Here is a 23,574-nt window from a genome sequence, read left to right as displayed (position 1 = left end):
TTCAGGCATCTGAATAACTCTAACAGAAGTTACTTGAACTGGAAAAGGACCAAATTGTGTCTATAAAAGCATGGAAAAAAATAAATTAATAAAAATCAACAAAATAGATCATTTATAGAAAGTGGATATTGACATCAGTGGCAGAGTTATTGAAATTCAAAGTACTATGAAGAAAAGATTTCTCAAACTTGATTTTTGTTTTTTAATGTCAAGTTTAAGAGGAGTTGGAATTAAAGTTACTTTAGTAACTCAGCTTGTATGATGAGAGGAAGCATAAGAGAGTTGGGTGTTTTTTTTTTTTTTTGCTTTCTGTTTGTGCTCCAGTTTGTTTACCCTGGTCAATTACATATATATACTGCAACATAACTCAGTACAAACAGCTGATCTCTAGTAATGAAAAGCTTACAATTTTGGTAGTAATGTTAGCAAAAGGGGAAAAAAAACAGTTTGCTTTTGTGATGTATGCTGAAAGATCATATTTGTTCTGTTGCCAGTTAACCTCCTGATTAATATGCCCAGCAAAAATCTACTTTCATGACAGGCCATGTACTACCAACCTTGCATCCTTTGAAAATGAAGGAGAAATAAAGGGTATGCACAGAAATACAAAGACTGAAGGCTGCCATCTGTGGTAGTTTTAGACTATGCCTTTAAATTTTTTTCACAGATCTTGAGCAGAAAGTAGTAAAACTGTAAATAAGTCACCATTGGGTGTAAAAAGGAAAATAATGATTATTCTAAACAATTCCATTGGAGAGATGTCTTCCATAAGATTTGGTTCCCAAAACAATTTCTCTCTCTTCTCACTTCTTTGCTCTGGGAGAGACTACCTGGCTTTACTGACCAGGGCTGCATCACTTTGATTTTGGCTAAGTCTAATGTCTCTGCTTTCTCTCTCTTGTCCCTTTTGTACAGGGGCATAAGGGGGAGGCAGGGAGGCAGAAGCTGTTAAAGCTCCCCTGGTCTTTGCCTGGGGGGTCCTTGTGCTGTTTGTTAATTGTAAATAGCTGTAAATACTGTAAATACTGTATATTAGCATAGCCAGCAGGGCAAGCGAGGTGATTCTCCCCCTCTACTCTGCTCTGGTGAGACCCCACCTGGAGTACTGCATGCAGCTCTGGAGCCCCTTTTACAATAAAGATCTGGATGTGTTGGAATGTGTCCAGAGAAAGGCCATGAGGATGATCAGAGGGCTGGAGCTCCTCTCCTGTGAGGACAGAGAGTTGGGGCTGTTCAGTCTGGAGAAGAGAAGACTCTGAGGAGACCTTCTTGTGGCCTTCCCGTATCTGAAGGGGGCTACAAGAAAGCTGGGGAGGGACTTTTTAGGGTGTCAGGTAGTGATAGGACTAGGGGGAATGGAATAAAGCTGAAAGTGAGGAGATTCAGATTGGAAGAAGTTAGGAAGAAGTTTTTTACCATGAGGGTGGTGGGATGCTGGCACAGGTTGCCCAGGGTGGTGGTGGAAGCCTCATGCCTGGAGGTGTTTAAGGCCAGGCTGGTTGTGCCTCTGAGTAACCTGATCTAGTGTGAGGTGACCCTGCCCATGGCAGGGGTGTTGGAACTAGATGATCCTTGTGGTCCCTTCCAGTCCTAATTCTATGATTCTCTGATATTTGTACATATTCATTGCATTCCATTGTAGACTGTAGATTTCCTTATAAATACAGCTTTCATTTGCTTCCAAACTGAGCTGGTCTGGCAAAGTTAATGTGTGTGTGTGGGGTGGAATTTTCAACCCACCACACCATCCTAAGTGAAAAACATTGTTAGAGGTTCTGGCTGCATGCATGAGTATCCTTATTGTACTGAAGTTCCATTACAGCTTATTGAGACTTGTGGAAAGATGTTGTGCCTGAAGGGTACGCATGGCAAAGCAGCACAGCAGACAAGTGATGAATAGCTTCAGCTTTGCTCCTTCTGTCATGAATAGGGATGATGAAAGATGCTGTCTGAGGGCTACCAAGTTGTATAAGCCCAACATCGAGTTCTCTCTGGTGAGGCTGAAGATGAAATTAATTATTCTGTTGGTTTTTTTTTTTTTTTAATGCAGAGAAATGTTGAGTTTCATAAGAGCAACCCATGTGGCCCATTTTAGGTATTTATTTTATAAAGAAATGATGCTCTGTGTACCTAATTGCCTAAGAAATTCCTTTCAGTGTATGTAGTAAGTGCTAAATTTACATAAATGGCTGTGGGCAACCTGATCTAGTGTGAGGTGTCTCTGCCCATGGCAGGGGGGTTGGAACTAGATGATCCTTGAGGTGCCTTCCAAGCCTAACACTTCTATGATTCTATAAACTACTCTTTCCCTATTTGCATTCTCTTGTCTGTTTTTCCTCGTGTCTCCTCTTCCTTCTGTTGTTTTCTGACAAGTTGTGTGTGATTTTATTTTTCTTCCAGATAGACCTGATTTAAATGGATTGATTGTCTTAAACAAAAATCCCCAAACAGTTTCTTGTTATTCTTTTTTGCATTTTATATGATTCAGGACTCATTTTTTTCAGTATTTGAAAATCTGTTGAAGAAAACAGACAAATGGAAAGCTTCACTTATATGTAGGAAAAGCTGCTAGCTAATTTTACACTTATGGATATTTGTGACTGGACAGGGAACAATTAACTGATAAGCTGATCAAAGATTCATGTTACCCTTGTCAGAAAAAAATAAAATAAAATAAAAAGGCAAACAAACAAACAAGAGAACCTCCCTGAAAGTCTCATGCAATAAATGAGTTAAAGTACAATGAGGTTAACCAATACAGATTAGCCAGTGCCAATTTTCCAAAGCAACCATATCACAGCAGAAAAGATTGACTGAGAATAGACAAAAATCTGAGATTTGACATCATGGGGAGAAAAGAAGGGGGGAAAAAAAATCTCTTTTTAATATCAAGATCTTTGTTTCTGACTCTGCCTCCCCCACAGGCACTTGACTGCTGGAACACAAATCTGTAAATCAGGAGATGGTGGATATTGCAGCTTTAGGCTTCTTTAATTTTAATGGTCCTACACAAATGTACCAAGATAGACTCAGAGACAGTAGGCATTTGTGCATGTATGGTAAAGTTAGTAATTACATTTTTAGCATTTCAGTGTAACTGATTTCAGATTAAATGGATCTGTCACTGCTTTAAGTACAGCTACACTGGATAATGTTGCATGTATTGCTAGCTAGTGATAATTAATGCTAAAAACCCTTATCAGTAATATGTTATTATCAGTTACTAGTATTCTGTGGTGATTGGATTCATTAACTATCTGAATCAAAAATTAAATACATTTCATTTCTTCTGCTCCTAGACATAGAACTCAGAAACTTGATTGAGTCTCTAGTGTGTTAATAATTACTAAATAATGAACATTCTGCTGACTGTGAGACTTCTAGCAACTTTGTCACCCACCCCTTTGGTTTGTTTTTACAGAGAAACTGCAAAGGCTTTTCATTTTTTTATGTGCTACATATTATAACACTATTATATACAAAATTTAATACAATACTGTAGGAATTAGGATACATGTGTGGGTTTTTTTTCCTTCCAAATGTATTTTAGATTGAGCGTATCTACTGACATTTGAATTAACTGATACTACTTTAGCCTAGGTAAAGCTGTATTGAAAAAATCTAACCATCTGGAGCAACATATTGTATCAAAATGATCAGGCTTTTTGATGTTACTGCCTACAAATTTCTCACCTTGGTTTGTTTTTGTTTGCTTATTGTAGTGGTAGGAAAAGTAGAACCATTTTTTTGCATGGTGGCATGCCTATCACAGAAACATTCAGGTTGGAAAAGACCCTCAGGATCACCAAGTCCAACTGATAACCCTATTTGACAATGCTCACCCCTAAACCATATCCCCAAGCACCACATCCAAAACACCTTTCAACATATCCAGGGTTGGTGACTCAACCACCTCCCTGGGCAGCACATTCCAATGCCTGACCACTCTTTCCATGATTTTTTTTTCCCTAATGTCCAGCCTAAACCTACCCAGTTGCAGCTTGAAGCCATTTTCTCTTGTTCTATCACTAATTACCTGTGAGAAGAGACCAGCACCAGCCTCTCTACAACGTCCTTTCACAGAGTTGTAGACAGCAATGAGGTCTGCCCTCAGTGTTCCCTTTTTAAAACTAACCTTCCCCAGCTCCTTCAGTTGCTCTAAATAAGATTTATTCTCCAGGCCCTTCCCCAGCTTCATTGGCCTCCTCTGCACTCACTCCAGCACCTCCACATCTCCTTTGTATTGAGGTGCCCAAAACTGAACACAATACTTGAGGTGTGGCCTCACCAGAGCTGAGTAGAAGGGTACAATCCTCTCCAAGCTCCTGCTGGACACAGCATTTCTAATCCATGCCAGGATGCCATTGGCTTTTTTTGGCCACCTAAGAAGGTATTCAGTTCAAAATGGTGTTGTCATTATTGCCTACATGATAATGAATTTAATACACTGACTCAATATGTACTCTATTTAGATATTTATTTCTATTAATTTGTTGGTTGTCTGCCTCTTAATGTCTTAATGTCTTTTGACTGAGAAGTTAATTTGTGGGGTTTTGTGTGTGTATATCTTCCTCCCTACTGACGTTAAATGACAACCTGCTTGGTCAAATGCTGCTATTCAGAGAATTTTTTACTCTGCAAATTGATCAATGTATCTATTTTTCTTCTCTCTTCTTCCTGTTTCACCAAGTTTAAAGGAGATACTTTCCCTATCTTCAGTTCTTGTTTACAGGTGAGCTATAGGATAAAATGAAAAATGCAGGGGAGGAAAAAAAAAGAAACCTCCTAGGAACTACAAAAAGGGAAAAAAGAAATATAAATCAGCTACAGGAGATTTTTATATACTTACCTTTAAAAAGATAAGTGACGTATATATTAGTGCTGTAAACGTAAAGACAAGTTTCCTGGTTTTCTAGAAATACACAGCTAATCCATCTTCTGTGTGTTCTTTCACACAAGGCAGAATGAGGCAAAGTTAATTTTCAGCTGTGTGTGAGGTTTGTCTTCACTGGCTGATGTAAAGGGTTTTCCAGAGACCTGTCTTGTTTATTCATCATCTTGTTATTCAAGTCTTGCTTTTAAGGGTGACTCGATGTTACATGTTACATTGTGTAGTATTAAGGGAGTAGACTAATAACCTGATTTTATAAAGCACAAAGATCTTCTGCCATGCCTTAGTAAATGCAAAGCTTTAGGAAACCCCTGAACAAATTGCAATAACCAGCAAAGCTAAATTAATCTTACTAAAGCAAACTCATCCTCAAGCTTTTTATTCCTGAAGTTATACTTTCTTTAAGCTTCTCAGAGATGTTCTTTGTATAGAATTTTGTCTGAAGTTTTGATAAGTTGGTCTGTGTCCATTCATGGACTTCCTTTTTTTTCTTTTTTTTTTCTTTCTTCCCTAATCCATTGGAAATAAGATTTCCAAATGGATGCTTTTAGATTTTTTTTTAAACTTTTTTTTTTTTTTTGTGGTGCATTTTTATCATTTGTACTTGGTAAGTAACCACTTTACAAGTATTTGCATAGACATGATCTCAGCCTTGTATTAATCAGTGGAAGTTCTGTATTTGCAGGCCCATCTGCAATATATTCATAACTTGTGTGGTTTTTCCCTCCCTGAATTTTACTCAAGTAGCTGTTGCAGAGCTGAGTTTTCAGACTGGTACTGCTTTGAAGCCTATCTGCCTGGTCAAAAAGCTCCACAGTTTGGACCACGCTGGAGAACAAAAGGAGAAAATCTGTTTGTAGCATTTGCTTTTGATAACGAATGTGACATTGGATTGTAACATTTTTGTTTGGTTGCTTGTTTGATCTGGTGCCTCCAGTAAGAGACATGCAGAAAAATTCCTTAGTTCTAGCACATGTACAGCTTTTTAATCCTCTGCAGCATATGCATGCTTGCTGAAGGGCTTTGCTGACTGTTGCTTTCTCTGCTAGCTTAGGGGCTTCACATAAACTCTCTCTGCCATGCTCGAGCTGTAATCAGCAAACTCACCTCCTCTTTCTTCTTTTTCTTCATTTCCATCTGGGGACTATTTAATTTTCTTTCTCTTTTTTCTGTTATGTAAGCCCATTAGCTTGTTTTTCTTTGTTCATGCTGCCTTTTATAACATTGTGGGATTTGTTTCATCCCAACAGCTTTGGTTTCTAACACAGATTATGAGTCAGACTGACAATGCAGTTAGTATTTACAGTCACAATAAAAAAAAGTCTGTGTCACCAGGGGGCATCTGGAACTTTAGGTTCTCTTGATGATATCTTTGAGAGAACATTCTGTTAGGGAGCTCAACTGACAAGCTGTCTCCTCAAAATGTTTCAGTACCTTATATCTGACAGTTTAGAACTCAATTACCTTAAAACCCAGCAAATTTGTGCTTCTGTCTGCAGGTGTCTTATATCCATATGACTCAAATCACAGACATGCACAACTTTGAGTCCTTAAATGCCAACATCCTCTTCAAACAATGGGTTCCAATGTTCTGAGATATTTCCAAACTGCCTCTCTCAGAATCATAGAATCAACCAGGTTGGAAAAGACCTCCATGATCATCCAGTCCAACCTATCACCCAGCCTTATCCAATTGACTGGACCATGGCACCAAGTGCCTCATCCAGTCTTCTCTTGAACATCTCCAGGGATGGTGACTCCACCACCTCCCTGGGCAGCACATTCCAATGGGCAATCACTCTCTCTGTGAAGAACTTCCTCCTAACATCCAGCCTATACCTCCCCTGGCACAGCTTGAGACTGTGTCCCCTCATTCTGCTGCTGGTTGCCTGGGAGAAGAGACCAACCCCCACCTGGCTACAACCTCCCTTCAGGTAGTTGTAGACAGCAATGAGGTCACCCCTGAGCCTCCTCCTCTCCAGGCTAAACACCCCCAGCTCCCTCAGCCTCTCCTCATAGGGTTTGTGTTCCAGACTCCTCACCAGCTTTGTTGCCCTTCTCTGGACACGTTCTAGTACCTCAACATCTCTCCTGAATTGAGGAGCCCAGAACTGGACACAGTACTCAAGCCTGATCAGTGCTGAGGGGGAATAATAACCTCCCTCGTCCTGCTGGCCACACTATTCCTGATCCAGGCCAGGATGCCATTGGCTCTCCTGGCCACCTGGGCACACTGCTGGCTCATGTTCAGCCTATTATCAACCAGCAACTACTATCAACCTCTTCTTATAAAACAGGATCATAGAATGCTAGAATGGTTTGGATTGGAAGGGACCTCCAAAGGCCATTTAGTCCCAACCCCTCTGCAGTAAGAAGGGTCATCCTCAACTAGCTCAGGTTGCCCAGAGCCCTGTCAAGTCTCACTTAAGTATCTCCAGGGATGGGGGGGCCTCAATCACCTCCCTGGGAAACCCATTCCAGTGTTCCACCACCCTTATGGTAATGAACTTGTATCTTACATCCAATATAAATCTTCTCTTCCCTAGTTTGAAACCATTGCCCCTCATCCTGTCATTTGTAAGCAGTCCTCTCCATTCTTCTTGTTGAGCCCCTTCAGGTACTGCAAGGTCACTATCGAGATCTGGTGCTGCAATGGAAACTTGGATGTGCCTTAATTGACATTGTCACTGTTGCAGAACAAAGCTCTTGTCAGGACAAAATAAATCAGACTTAGGTGATGTTTTGTGATATTTTTAAGCCACACAACAAACAAATATTCCAAGCAGCAGTTTAATAACAATAAGGAATAAGAATGTACAGTAAGGAAAATGTGTTCTTTAAAGTACTGGATAATTTTAAATTGGGTGCACAGGTAAGAAGTGTGCATCTTAAGCTCTTAAACAGCTTAAAAAGCAACAAGAATGATCCAGATTCAGGGGATGCATACTCTGTTTTGCATAAAGTTTCAACAACTTTGTTACCTTTATACAGTCAGGTTCTTGAAGGAGATAATAAATTATACTTACAGCTTCATTACAAGTCCATGAATTAGCTGGATAGTTAAGGGTCCTTCCATTTCAGGATTTAAATTTACAGAAAACTTTGCCAGTTTAATAGTTAGTTATGTATCTTCCTTTTCAGGTTTCCATTTTCTCTAGAGAATTAGACTACAGAGTTCTTTGAATAAGTTACTTTATTCTTTGGTCTTAAGCATTTCTGTCCCACATTAAGAAATCTAAAGAGAACGACAAAACGTAGCTGTCCTTGAGATTGTGCCATGTCCAACACACATGAGACTGTTGTAAATCATCACACAACTCATGCAGAATCCTCTTTCAACAGATCAGGGGTCAAATGTATTTACAAAATAGAAGAGAGACCTTGCATTGTCACAGTGTATACAGTGTGCCACAGTGTGCACTCATTTGATGATGTCCACTTGGAAAATCAAAAGAAAAACAAACAAACCCACTACAACAACAAAAAAATTCAAGTAATTTTGTCTTTGAGCCTAATTAAAGTGGATAGTGAAATATGTGAAGAAAAAAGATATACCCTAGTCTCTGTCTGCCTGGCATATCAGTATCAAAAAGCAGAGAAAGAAGCAAGTTTCAGGAGAGCCCAGAATAATGAAGGCTGTAGGTAATGCTGAAATAATATTTTGGGAGTATGGGGATTGAAGGCTAAGGTAAACAAGTTAACAGCCTGTTAAGTTAAAGCATCCTTTATTCTATAATTGGAAGGGTCACTAGATTAGTTTTAATTGAAGTATGCCAAATGGTTACCACTCCCAGTTTAAAGGATGCTCAGATCTGCTGACTGGAAGGCTTTTTGGTGTGGTGCTCAAGTTCCAATTAAGGATTTTCCTGTGGTACTACAACATGACCTGTTCACCCCTGAGAACAAGTAGGTTGTTGAGTTTAATTGGTAAATCTATGGAGCTTTTATTGCCTATTTAACTTGGGAGAAAGTGTTCTCAAATACACAGTAAGGACACTAGTTTTAGAAGGAGTTTGATGAACCTTTCTGTCACAGAGTAAGGTCAACCAAGATACTTTTAAATATTGCAGTTAGTGGCTGAGAAAGAAATAAAATTATGCTGAATACCTATAAAATACACAAAAAATACAGTGTCTGATTTTTCTATCTTTTGCTTGGGATGAAAATAATGACTTAAAACTAAGTCATATACATTGGCATTTATTATTTTCTTTCATATTAGACTTTCATTTCTATTTTTATTGCATTACAGAAACTCAACTTACTGTATGAAAGTGTCCATTTCGCTGACGGTGGGTGAAAATGACACTGGACTCTGCTACAATTCAAAGATGAAATATTTTGAAAAAGCTGAACTTAGCAAAAGCAAGGAAATCTCATGTCCTGAAATTGAGGATTTTTTATTTCCATTTAGGGAGCCTGAAATTCTGTGGTATAAGGTAAGGAACGTAAAAAAGATTTTCACCTTCAAGAAGATATTGTGCAATGTTCTTAATATGATATGGATATGATGATCTTAATATGGTATGGAGCTTGGATTGTTTTGAAATTTAAAAGCAGATGATAGAATCAAGGGTAGAAAAGAATTAACTGAGAGAGAAATTCAAATGCTTCCTTTGGTAACTTTGGAACTGATATTTTCTCAATATGCTTTTACAGACATCACAAAGACTTAGCAGCTTTCTGCTAATAAGAGGGCTGAAAAACAAATGTCTGGCCTGGTTTGGTATGCTAAGGTAAAGCAATGTGAGCTGATTAAACAGCAACTGCTTGTGCCATGCCAGTCTAAAGAGTCTGTTTCTAAAACCCCGAAGTTATAAATAGGATAGCTATGCTATTGTCTGAATGAATGTCTTCATTTTGCAGCATAAAATGATGCAAAATCTTCCAAACCTTGATCTTTTTGTATTAGCTTTTGCCTGCAAATATATTGTCACTGTTTCTATCAATAACTGTATGTAAATATGGTGTGCTGATTTCTGGATCATTACTGAAGTGCCAAGTGAGGAGCACACTAGAACTTCCATGAACAGCTCTGCTTGAGTTCTGGGTTTCTTACTGCCTGCAGGAAATATTCAGTACTTCAGTACTGTAAGACACACAATTTAAAGTCCCCAAACTTTAAAGTTCAGTAAATCTGAAATTTAGATTCTCTGTATTTTGTCTACACAGATGTCTACAGATGTTTGTGTACATAGGAAGTCCTAGTTTCAATATGTGCTGGTATGCATTCTATTTATTTTGCAGAAGTCTGGTACTTTGCCTGATAGCCTAAATGCTTTTAAATATGGTACACAGGACTGTGCTGTCCAATAAGTAAAAATTTGTGGCCTAGAAAGATTTTAGCCAAACAGACTGTCAGCATGTTTAAGCTAGGAGGTGTGCAAACAATGCTTTGCTTATACTTCTCTTGTATTTTTGTGTTTCTAATAGAGCATGTACCTGAAGTTTTGTCAAATTTGAAACTGTGGCTGGCTTTTTAAAAAAGAGCTCAGGGGATTGCCTTTTTAAGAGTCATTGACAATATTTGTGTGAATGAACTCAAACAACCTCTTTAACATTTTTTTAAAAGCCTCTCTTGTATTAACGATTATCTTAAGAAAATCAAGTAAAATATTTTGTGACAGTAAGCCAAAAGAGATTTTTTTCCTAATGAAAAGCACAAATTCCTTTTTCTATTAGCTTATAAATATTTTGGATTTCAATTAACAAAATCATAACTAGAAAACCTCAAAACACTAAAAGTATTCAACTCTAGTTCAATTAGTATCTACGTCCCAGGAAGGTTGTGGATGTCTCCTCCCTGGCAGTGTTTAAGCCCAGGCTGGATGAGGCCTTGAGCAGCTGAGTCTAGTTGAGAGGTGTCCCTGCCCATGGTGGGGAGGCTGCAGTAGATGCTAAGATCCCTTCCAATCTAAGCCATTCCATAGTTCTATTATTCTGTTTAGGTGAAAAAAAAAGTTAATCATTTTAGGAAACCTAAGAAAATTGCGTGTGTCTTTTCTGTTACAAAAAAAAGCAATGTTTTGACAGCAATAATTGAAGTATTAACTCTTTTTTTGTACTTAGAAAGCTCACCTTTTAATAACTGTTCAGAAAGCTTTGATTTTGAGATCCTTGTAGAAAGTTTATCCTCATTTTTTCCTCATTCTCATGTTCTTCTGCTTTTCTACATTTTTTAATTTGTTTTTTAATGCAACCTGTAGCTGTTGGTATTATGACAGTCATGGATTACAGATGTAAATATAATGGCAAATAACAAACTGAAGTATGGTCCCCTCAGGAAACTAATGTCAAATGAAAACCACAAAAGGAATCAGATTCTCTTGGTTTTTATGTCAGAGGGCAAACTGATAAAATTCTGTAGTCTTTCTTCTTTTTAATAAATGCTTTACTGAACTGTATTTTTAGCTAGTTAGCACATGTGAAGCTCATAGCTAGCCCAGGCTCTTGCCTAGCCACCTTGCCTTTGGGTAGCATTATCAACAGTGGTCCAATTGCAGTGTAAGAACACAGTCACTGAAGTGTTATATTATCTTTAAACAGGAATGCAAGTCAAGGACGTGGAGATCAAGTGTTGTGTTTAAAAGGGACACTCTTGTCATTCGGGAAGTTAGAGAGGATGACATTGGAAATTACACTTGTGAGTTAAAATATGGATTCTTTGTTGTGAGAAGAACTACGGAATTGACAGTTACAGGTAATTACGGGCTCTTGCTCTCTCTTATGCTTAGATAAATCACTGAATATTGTGATGAGAGTTGTGTGTTGTTTGAGTCACTCTGCCTGCTCAGCCACTTTTTCACAAAACTGTGCTGTGTGCCTAGATACAAATGGTTGATGCTTAAAGCTGTCCTGGATCCTTCACAGTAGTAGCTGTAACACTTTGAGCAAGGCTGAGTTTGGGTCTGTTGATAAAGCTTGTGGGTAGGTCTTGTTTTTGAAAGGAAAATGGGTCAAAGAACAGATAACTTCAGCAAGCACTGCCACTAACTATAAAAATAAGATCATTAAGTCTGTCATCCTTTCTGTGCCTAATGCTTTGGGACAAAAGTGTAGCTGTAGCTATAACTGAATAGCAGTATCTCTGCCTTTGAACACAATATTTGTACATACAACCCAATAGCAGTAGCTCCAGCCCATTGAAACCAGGTGACAGGCATGTAAGAGGTAGAGTTTGAGCAGCACGGGACTGAAGGGCAGTAGCATTCTTCCTTTGGTATTCTCTCCCATCCTTCTGTAGTTTACAGTCCAAGAAATTCCTATCTCAGTCTTCACATACCATGGTTACCAATCAACCTATTTTCTGTTTGTCTGATTACTTTTTCAATCCACCTGTTCTTGACTTCAAAAACATTTTGATGTATCAAAAACATTAATTATGTAACATAAATAGACTCTATAATTTTACAAGCAGCAGGTGAAAAATATGCATTTAGTATAACCTGTATTTAAAACTTTCATATCGATATACAAGCTCTATCATAGATGAAAACAAAATATGTATTTTAAGAGTAACATCCACAGCAGCAGAACAAAACAAAAACTGATCCATTAAATTTTCAAATCCTTACTAGACCTCTACTCTCTGTTTTGTGTAACTGAATGCATATCTAACATAAAAAGTTAGCCTCTAAAGTTATAGGATGTCACTGGAAGATAGGAGTACATAATAATCTGTGTAAGGCAATGTAGTATAGTGGAGGTTAACTAGATGCATGTGGTTGACAAATACACTGGCATATGTGTTCTTGCACCTTCAAAATACCTAATAAACCAAGAAACAAGTATTATAGGAGGAGTTTTGTGGGCTTGTCCTTTTTTCTTTTTTAGTATCTAACACAGAAAAATATATTGCATGCTGACCATTAGTAACAGCATTGATGTTGTGCATTAGGCTGAGTCGCAACAGTATTTTATGGTGAGAAGTTTGCTCTTCATTTTGATGCACCTTATTTTCCCTTCACATGATCAGAAGTCGCAGTGAATAATGGTTTGTAATTTTCTTCTTGTAGATTAGTCTGGAAATCCCGTTTTTTATGTTGTTCTGAGAGAATTCAGGTAATCAATCATAATTATTTAAGCTCAATATCTACGATCGCTTAGTAAATTTTGTTTTGTATGGAACTGATTTATTTGGTCACTACAGACAGGCAATTACAGTCCAGCGATTAACCTCACAGTAAGTAGCCATATACTCTCTTTTATTGACTCTCACACGAAGAAAGTAGAGACAGTTTTCAAGAATCTGATTTGAAGGAGGTTGTCAATTATCTTTTTGCAATCTATGATGCATGGACTCAAAGAGCACATATTCCTTCAGCCCTTAGGTGATCCCTTCTCTTCCTATGCTTTGTGCTCTACTGAGAAGCAGTATTTTAAGCAGACTGGCAAGAGGAAAAGCATTGAAACCAGCTGCACGTTACTATTTGTAGTAGTAGTTTAAAAAAAAAATGGAATTCGTCACTTGGGGTGTATGTAGGTGTTCAGTATTTAATGTTTAACTAGACAGAGAGAAAAAGAGACTTGGCTGATTTTGGTGTGCTAAAAATGAAGGAATGCATATGGAGGGAATTAATCAGTTTCCACCTCTGCAAACTCTGGCAGTTATAAGGACAACCTTCAAATTAGTAAACTGCTTGAGCAGCAGTGTAGGTCTTCATATCATCTTTATGCTTTCTCTGTGAGCCAAAAATAGAGTTTGGGTTGCCCTGGATATACATTGAAGCACAGACAGAATAAATGTTTGTTTGTTTTGAAAAAGGAATTAACCTTTAATTCAGAAACTGAGAAATAAATGTTTCAAATGCCAAATTAATATCAGAAAATTAAATTGATTTGTATTAATGAAAATATAATTAATTTGCTGTATTAATGAAAATATAATTAATTAAAACAAAGAAATTATGTACCTCTCTTATATATGTACTGTCTTTGATCTCTCCAGGCAGTATCAATAAATGATGACATTTGTGTTCACCATTGGTAAGAACAAATCCCATTAATAAATCCCAGCTCCAGAGGGAGTGAACAAAATATTTCTAAGACATTAGAAATTTCTCTGCAAAATGTATTTTTTTAGTTTGTATAAAAGAAATTCAAAAACATGAGTTAGAATTGCCAATTTGCTTCAGACTTTTTCCAGAATCTGTAGGAAGTTGTAATGTGTTTATCACCCTGCAACATGCTTATCAGAGTAGGATTTATGAAACCTAACTCTCTGTATTCATGAGCATTGCCTTCGGTGTTAATGGTGGGTGTGCAGTCATCATACAACCATCATTAGGAAACACAGACACTTCTTTTCCATTTTCTGTGTGCTATGCTTCCATGTATGTGTTTAAATATGATTGGCAGGGGTGTTGGACTAGATGATCTTCCAGGGTCTCTTCCAACACCTAATGATCTGTGATTCTGTGGCTTTGTACATTTCTCCCTCGGAATATAGAGTCTTTCCTCTAGAAGTTGAAAAAAAATCCACCTCTGCTGCAAGAATGTTATATATGTATATGTTTTTATTATTCTGTAAAAGCTGAAGATCTGTCTTTGAGTTATTATTACCATTGCCTAGCAAGATATAAAATGGTTAATTACTTTGCTAAAGAAATCATAGGTACCTGGTTGTTGACATGACACAATTCAACATGTTAAGCAAAGAGCAGAACTGGATTAAAACAGCATTTTTGTCCTTGTTCCACCTAACAGAGGCAAGGAAAAACAGGAAGAATATCCATAGAGTGGAGTTACACAGTCATAGGGGTGCTTTCCAGTTACCTCAAGTTTTCCTCTTCTTCGGCACTCCAAAAAGATTGGAATAAACTAGAGAAAAATGATAGTTTTGGAATAGTAGCAGTATTCCAGTAGATATAGGAAAGACATGGGCCTGATGGAGAGGGTCCAGAGGAGGGCCATGAAAATGATCAGGGGCTTGGAGCACCTCTGCTACAAGGACAGGCGGAGGGTGTTCATCCTGGAGAAGAGGACACTTCAGGGAGACCTAAAAGCAGCCTTTCAGTACGTGAAAGGGGCCTACAGAAGGGATGGAGAGAGACTGCTTACAAGAGCCCGTAGTGACAGGACAAGGGGCAGTGGCTTCAAACTAGAGAAGGGCAGATTTAGATTGGATATCAGGAAGGAGTTCTTCACTATGAGGGTGATGAACAGGTTGCTCAGGCAGGTGGTTGAGGCCCCTTCCCTGGATACATTCAAGGTGAGGCTCAACGAGACCTTGGGCAGCCTGATCTAGTTGGGGATGTCCCTGATGACTGTGGGGAGGTCGGACCAGATGACCTTTGGAGGTCCCTTGTGGCCTGGCCCATTCTGTGATTCTATAGCCTACCTCTGATCAGCTTTTACCGATTACAAAAGAACTCTTGGGCCCAAGCAGTCTTTTGCCCAAATATTTCAAAGATATCTATTTGAAACAGTCTTTTGGTTTTGAAAATTATAATTTAGTTGTTCTATAAATTAAATCCAAAGGAAAATCCATAAAGACTCCTGAGAATGAGCCTTTGCTGGATTTTTTGGGTAGGAGAGATGTTAAACCTTGCTCTCACAGAATTCTTGTATTACTTTATGGAAAACAGTATTTTTGTTTCTAATACACACAAGTTTGAACCTCCAATTCTCATGTTGTGAGTGCCATACATCTACCTAAATTCGAAAGGCAGACCTGATGCAGGGATGACATGCACACGTAACTGTAAATGAGAAATCTAACCTGAGTGTTGAATGTGCACTGACATTCAGAATAACTTGAAGTACCTGGTGATTTTTAAGAGAAGAGTGTGTTGCTGTCTTGAAGAAGGAAGAATAACACAAATCTTATTAGAGAAGAAAACCTAAGATGTCTTCATACAATACGAGAAAAAGTAGAAACAGGTTTGTGGTTTGTTTGTTTGGGTTTTTTTCCTATAAACAATCAAAAAGAGAGTCCTCTTTCTAGTATTATGCATAGGATTTAGGGTAGAATGTAGAATATCTTCACAAGAGTTTGTTGAAAGAAAGTTTGTTGATGACACCAAACTGGGTGGAGTGGCTGACACACCAGAAAGTTGTGCTGCCATTCAGCAAGACCTGGACAGGCTGCAGAGTTGGGCAGGGAGAAATTTAATGGAATTCAACAAGGGCAAGTGTAGAATCTTCGACCTGGGAAAGAACAACCCCATGTATCAGTATAGGTTGGGGACTGACCTGTCGGAGAGGGGAAAAGGACCTGGAGGTCCTAATGGATGGACCATGAGCCAGCAATGTGCTCTTGTGGCCAAGAAGGCCAATGCCATTCTGGGGTGTATTAGAAGGTGTGTGGTTAGTAGGTCGAGGTTCTTCTCCCCCTCTACTCTGCCCTGGTGAGGACTTATCTGAATATTGTGTCCAGTTCTGGGTGCCTCAGTTCAGGAAGGACAGGGAACTGCTTGAAATTTCGAGTCCAGTACTGAGGTACAAAAATGATGAAGGGAGTGGAACATCTTCCTTATGAGGAGAGACTGAGGGAGCTGGGGCTCTTTAGCTTGGAGAAGAGGAGACTGAGGGGTGACCTCATTCATGTTTATAAATATGTAAAGGGTCAGTGCCAAGAGGATGGAGCCAGGCTCTGCTCGGTGATGCCGAGCAACAAGACAAGGTGCAATGGGTGGAAGTTGAGGCATAGGAAGTTCCATGGAAACATGAGGAAAATTTTTTTCACTATGAGTGTGACATGACACTGGAACAGGCTGCTCAGGGGGCTTGTGGAGTCTCTCTCTCTGGAGATATTCAAAACCTGCCTGGATGCATTCCTGTGTGATCTGATATAGGGGATCCTGCTCTGGCAGAGGAGTTGGACTAGCCTCCCTTCCTCACCTCTCCTTCTCTCAGGGCAACTGTAGAAGATGGCTACTTTCATTTTCCCATGCAATGACCTTTATCAGCCTTGCTGTCTCCTATAGAGAAAATATTGCTGCTATTGCAGACCATTAAACTATAGTTACAGTTATTTATGCACATTATTTTCAATATTGATGTTGTGTATGCATGTTATGATAACCTCAGTGCTTTACATCTTACATTTCTGTGAGCCTCATAGTGAAATATAGAATGACTCAAGTTCTGATTGAGAATTGAAGTTGAAAAAAAGAAAGAAGGAATTTAACACAATTAGAAAAAGGCCAAACTCACTTTATAGGTGGTATCCATCTCATCTAAGTATAGACATTGAAAATCCCTAAGCCATGGAAAAGTGTAATTTTCCCTTCTTTTAAAAAATGAGGAAACAACTGGTCCTTACTTGGCTTAAGTTATAATCACAGAATGCCACTGAAGCTAAACCTTTAAAGTAAAAACAATATTCAGTGCTAGGTGTTTGTTTTATGAAGAATGCCTTGTTAATGGCAGCAACATTGCACTGCTAATTGTAAATGAAACAAAATCTTCAAATACTCTATATCTATTCTTTATCAAGATTAAGCATATGGATGCATCTTTCACATTTTTGTTAGGAAAAATCTCTTAGCTTTGATTTTATTGTAGTTTGGAAGATCTGTATCTCACTCTGAATGTATATTATCATCTAAGTGATTTGAATCAATTCACTTATTGTTCCAAGATCTGACTGAGAAATTATCTGCTTTGCAAGGTCCAAACTGCTCTGATTATTTCTAACATGTAACTATAGAAAATATTCACATAAGCAGTATAATTGGTAGTTCTTGGTTTGTGGTTATGTAATTGCACATTCTAAAATACCCTGCAATGTGCAAAGGCATTTTCAGACATTTTTATACCTTTAGATTGGTCAGATAAGCAATTTTTAATTTTATATGTGGAATTTTAATTAAGGCATACCTGCTCTCTGTGACATAATGAAGTGAATGTTCAGACTTGGGATAGAATCCTATTTTAACAGCATAGTATTAATTTAATCATAGTACACAACATGGGTTGAAAATATTTTCCAGCAGTGATTTCTTTTAATTAAAAGCTAGGTTTAATAATGTTCTTTCTGTTACTTATAGCACCAAGAGATCTGGCACCAGAAATTCTTCCTGCTTTTTCAGTTCCTTTCAGGTCAAATGAAGTCCAGCTTGGGTCTAAGTGAGAGTATTGGGTCTAAGAGGGTACATGTGCCCCCACTGCAACATCTCCATGATGAGTCCAGTCTTGAAGCTATTCAATTCTCCCTTGATGTTTTTAGTCTTAAAGTATTGTTTCCATTCTATTAAAATTAAGAAGCCTTTATACTTCACAGATGGAATCAGAGCTATTCAATTTCTTATTCCTGAAGCCTTTCTTCAGAGATGCTCTTGATTGTGTTTATTCATTGATTAGTCCTCTTGAAGTCCCCTTGAAAGCAACTCTTGCTGGAATGAGCACAATTTCAGATTCAGAGATTTGAGTGTGTTCCCAAACAAATTCTAACAATACTAAATTCAATGCAAATTGAGACAAATGCATCCATTTTGGTTTAAAATATTCCTAGAACAATCCTGAATATGCCAATTTATTATTTTCCATCTGCTACCCAGGACTTTTGTCATCCTTAGATGTTTTAGGAAAAAAAAAAAAAAACCAAAAGTCATGTAATTTGTTTCACAGTTATACAGTAGTTAGCTCACTGGTTTTTAAAGGTTGCAGTTTGTTGAATCTTTGCCTGTTCTTTCTGAGAGAATCTTAATTAGCATAGCAGAAAATCTTAACTGACACATGTGTGTTTTAAAGTGCTGGAAAATCCACTTGTGGAAAGAAATAGAATGAAGACATAACTAAATTGCACATTGTCCATGGTGGGGAGATTGGAGTAGTCTCTGAGGTCCTTTCCAACCTAAGCCATTCTATGATTTGGGTCTTATATACATATCCAGTCATCATATTTTAATAAAGAGAAAAAAAAAAGGGGCTGGGAGAATCTTTGAAGGTTGCAGCCTGTTTTAAGTGGTCTATATTCCACCTGTCTTAGACAAAATGTGTGCTCTTTTCCCCAGAAAATGTTGGCTTTAATTTTCAGTTCTGCTGCTCTTTCTTATTCAATACATTGGAATGCAGAAAGATGCTGCAGGAAGTATGCACATATTCATTTTTAGCAAGTGCTAAGTGACAAAATTGTTGAAGAACAAAGAGGGTTGTTTTCTAAGTATTTAGAGCTCAAAGACAGACTCTGCCTGGTTTCTGGAGTTAATGACAGGAATGAACCATTTTGAATGTATCTAGCCCTTCCTTGCTTCAAATGATCCTGAGAATTATCAGACCATATGTTTTGGGGTTTGTTTTTTGGTTGTTTTTTTTTTTTTTTTTTGGCCATGAATTTAATTCAAGTCCAGAAGATGTTTACAGAGAAACTGCATTTGTCATTATTCTGTGCAAAGACTAATAAAATGTAAAGCAAAGAATAGATGTATTATGAAAGCAGCATGCTTAAAATACCAACCTAACACTGTTTATAATACATAAAATCCTGTAGGCTGAACAATGCCATGGCTGAAGAGTGAGTAGGATGTGTTGAGATTTTTTTCATTAGGAATAAGTGATCTTTTATCACAGTCTCACAGTATATCAGAGGTTGGAAGGGACCTCAAGAGATCATCAGGTCCAACCCCCCTGCCAGAGCAGCATCACTTAGGGTAGTCTGCACAGGAATGCACCCAGGTGGGTTTGGAAACTCTCCAGAGAAGGAGACTCCACAACCCCCCTGGGCAGCCTGTTCCAGTGCTCTGTCACCCTCACTGTCAAGAAGTTTCTCCTCATGTTGAGGTGAAATCTTCTATGTTCTAGTTTGAACCCATTGTTCCTTGTCTTATCACTGTGAACCACCAAAAGAGCCTGGCCCCCTCCACTTGACCCCCACCCCTCAGATATTTATAGACATTGATCAGATCCCCTCTCAGTCTTCTCTTCTCCACACTAAACAGCCCCAGGGCTCTCAGTCTCTCTTCATAGGGGAGATGCTCAAGTCCCTCAATCATCCTCGTGGCTCTCTGTTGGATTCTTTCCAGCAGGTCTCTGTCTCTCTTGAACTGGGGAGCCCAAAACTGGATACAGTATTCCAGGTGTGGTCTCAGCAGGGCACAGTAGAGAGGCAGAAGAACTTCCCTATCCCTGCTGGACACACCTTTATTGATACATATATCATACTATATATGATATAGTGCAATCAATTCTGTATGGTTGAAAACAAGGGTCTAAATTAATCTCTTGTGTGCATTTGAGTAATAACAATCAGAATGTTATGTAGAGATTGGATTAAAACGTTATCTATAAATGTTCATTTAATATATTAGTGGCTTATTGAAAACCAGACTCACACAAAGACACAGCAATGAATGAAGCTTTATGTGTTTTACTTCCAAGTAAGTGCAAATATTGTCATGTACTGTATCTTACAGGTTGAAATTATGATTTAGAGCAACAACTTCAGCAACTTAGTGAAAGAATGGATATAAAATTTAAAGGGACACAGACTCCAAGCTCTATTTTGAACCTTGGTGCTAGTGACCTTCCAACATTTCCACCTTTTTGCTATGCTAAATTGGGGTGCTCACAAAGGCCAACTTTAACAATGGAAGATTATTCCCATCCATGGTTGCTGCAGAGAGGAAAAGTTCCTTTAGAGAGTAATTCAGATAAATATATAGAGTTGGGTGATTGGAACTTCCTTTATAGGATGACCTCCATGAGCTTTAGAATGAGTAGACTTTGCCTAAATTTAGATCTGATGAACAACTTGTTCCTTTTGGGTGAAATGTTTACATTCATGTTTTCTGGGTGAAGTCCTAATTCATTCATACTATAGCTAACATTCTCTTCTTCTTACTCACTTTCTTTTTTCTGTTATTTATCAAAGATCCACCAAGACATGGCTATTATTTCTAACTCAGCTAATTTTAGTAATGCTTTTTACACAAGCATACTTGTTTGTTTTTTTTTTTTTTGCACTTCCCTTGCTGTAACCTGCATTAAACATCAGTATTTGCAACCTTATTTTAATCATCCTTTTTCATTGTCATGCCCATTGATACAACATTAACAAATGGGAAAAAAATACAATTTTTAATAGTTCCTTGGTCAGATGCTGTGAAACAATGTAATTGATGGGGCAGTCATGACTTCTGTTGGAGTCCTGTACTACCTGTTGACAATAGGGTGTCAATAAAAGTTAATGGGGTGTTTTAACATGTAGTAATCTATAGGAGAAATCTTCTTATTCCCTGACAAAAATTAAGAACTTCACTTATATTAAATATTAAGTAACAAGTGCAACATGCTGCCGCGTATACTGTTGTTAAAATTATGAATTTTTTAGGCATATTTCTATCCAGAGTGTTGTTTTTTAGAAGCCTGATGACTTTTTAAAGTTGTATTAAACTTGGAGGGGTTTTGCTGTAGATTTTGTTTTGTTTTGTTTTTAACTGTGGTTTTCTGTGTAAGGTTAAAAACTAAGATTTAAAGCAAAAAAAGAAAAAAAAAAGACATTTACAACCAGCACCTCCAACCAAGTTTGTTTTCTGTGGCAGTTAAGAAAAAAATAAGGGAATTTTCCTGGTGTGATGGGAGTTTGTGTGAGTCAGTTACCTTTTCTTGATGAGTCATTTCAGAATATTGAAATATAAACATTTTGAGTGGTTATTGTTATTGTGGTGCTGCTTCCTGTTGTTTTAGTTCAGAGGTCTAAGTTGTTAAGATTATCTTGATCCTACACAGAGAAAGAAGCGAGAGAAAAAATGTTTGTCTCAAACCTGTTAGTGACTACTAAAGACATAAAAGACTTATAAACCCTCAGTTTAATAAGATGTTACAAAAACTAAATAAATCTGTTCTTAAGGTACCCAAGATGCTTGTTAAGCAACCTTTAAAAATGTAGTTAAATGCCATTCAGTGATAATGTTTTGCATTATTCCTATGGATCAGAAGAGTTCGTTTTACTTTTACATTCCCCTCGAGAATGTTAAATCCAACAATATTCTCCCAACCAAGCATTTGTTATTTCCCTGGCTTTTCTGTGAAAACTTTAGATAATTTATGTGTACAATGGAGTCTTTCAGGATGATATTTTAATAAACTAGAATATAAGTACCATAGCATATGGACCTTGTGTTGCCTCTCTCCTTAAAAACAATCTGTATGAGTACTTAAAGTCAATCTGTACACAATAACACTAACTGAATATTTAGCTTTAAATTTTCCCACTGTTTTCAATCTCTTTCAATTTATAGAATCATAGAATCTTCCAGATAGGAAAAGACTCTTGAGATCATCAGGTCCAACCTTTAACTCTACTCTACCAAGTTCACAACTAAACCATATGACTAAATGCCACATCTAAATGACCTTTAAATAAATCCAGGAATGATGACTCAACTACCTCCCTGGGCAGCCTGTTCCAATGCTTGACCACTCTTTAGGGGAAAAAAACAAAAAAGAATGCCTAGTATTTTGCCTAAACCTCCCACTGTGCAACTTGAGGCCATTCCCTCTTGTTCTATCACTAATTACCTGTGAGAAGAAACCAGCACCTACCTCTTTATATTGTCCTTTCAAGTAGTTGTAGGGGGTGATAAGGTCTCCCCTCAGCCTCCGTTTCCTCATGCTAAACAGTCCCAGTTCCCTCAGCTGCTCTTTCAGACTCATTCTCTAGGCCCTTCTCCAGCTTAGTTGCTCTTCTTTGCATCCACTCCAGCACCTCAATGTCTGTCTTGTATTGAGATGTCCAAAACTGAGCTCAGTACTCAAGGTGTGGCTTCACCAATGCTGAGTACAGTCAGATTCTGAGCTCAGAGCTACTAAGTGAAACTGTATTGATAGCACTTAAGTTCAGCAAGAAATTCCATATAATACATGTATCTAGAATCATTGCAATTGTTATTACAGGCAGAGAAGCTATACAAAAGAAAGATATCTCATTTTCACTGCATCATTAACTACTTGAGTACAGCATGAAGAGTAGCCTCAAAATCATGTAAAAAGTGCCTGAGATGTATTCCATTATAGCAAAATTGCACTTATTGAGGAGTATTCTTGAGTTGACCTCAGAAATATTGTCCTCTCCCCTTGACCACCTCCAAAAAAAGAGGTCAGTCTTTATTTTCATATTATTACCTTACAGTGTTAGCCACCCAGAATATCATAGTATGGAAACAATGGAAAAAACAGTATGTATCATATTTAAGAAACAAGTTTTACTTGGAATTCTTTTATAAGTGTGAATCAAGAGTGAAATCTTGCTTTCTTTGGGATTGTGTCAGTTTTTCCACCGACTTATGAGAGCCAATATTTCATCTTCTGAATTTTCTTTAAGAAAGATCTGAACTCAAGTTTATTTAAAAATCTTAAATCAGCTTTTTTTTTTTTTTTTTTTTTTAAACCTGTCTTCTAATCACCTTGATGCTTTTCTGGTTTCTCTCTCATGCATTTTCTTTCAATGAATTAATTATTTTTTTTTAAAGAAATTTAAAATTATTTCAGCAGGTTTTAGAAAGAGAGGGAAAAAAGGATAATAGCTACATAGTGAGCATCCAAGCCAGAATGAAACCCTGCCTATCTATTTCTATGTGACTCTAAAATACAGATTTTATTCTGAGTCTGGCTGAAATGATAGTTTGTCCCAAATTTCCCACTTGGTGAATATTTTGATCCTATACTTATTGGAATCATTATGGATAATACACCTGCTGGCTTACTGGAAAATGTGCAGGGCTAAAATAGTCCAGAGAAAT

General features: G+C 37.7%; 1 protein-coding gene across 1 annotated transcript in view; it reads left to right on the top strand.

Annotated features, from left to right (window-relative positions):
* Positions 1-23,574, top strand: part of IL1RAPL1 (interleukin 1 receptor accessory protein like 1) — a 638,806-nt gene that overhangs the window by 345,976 nt on the left and 269,256 nt on the right. Inside the window, exons 3-4 of the mRNA XM_054383560.1 lie at positions 9,144-9,330; positions 11,438-11,591. Coding sequence (XP_054239535.1) covers positions 9,144-9,330; positions 11,438-11,591 — 341 coding nt within the window. The remainder of the gene's footprint in view (positions 1-9,143; positions 9,331-11,437; positions 11,592-23,574) is intronic.

The sequence above is a fragment of the Indicator indicator genome, chromosome 1, assembly GCF_027791375.1.
Source record: "Indicator indicator isolate 239-I01 chromosome 1, UM_Iind_1.1, whole genome shotgun sequence".
Taxonomy (NCBI): Eukaryota; Metazoa; Chordata; class Aves; order Piciformes; family Indicatoridae; genus Indicator; species Indicator indicator.
This window is presented reverse-complemented; position numbering and strand designations above follow the sequence as displayed.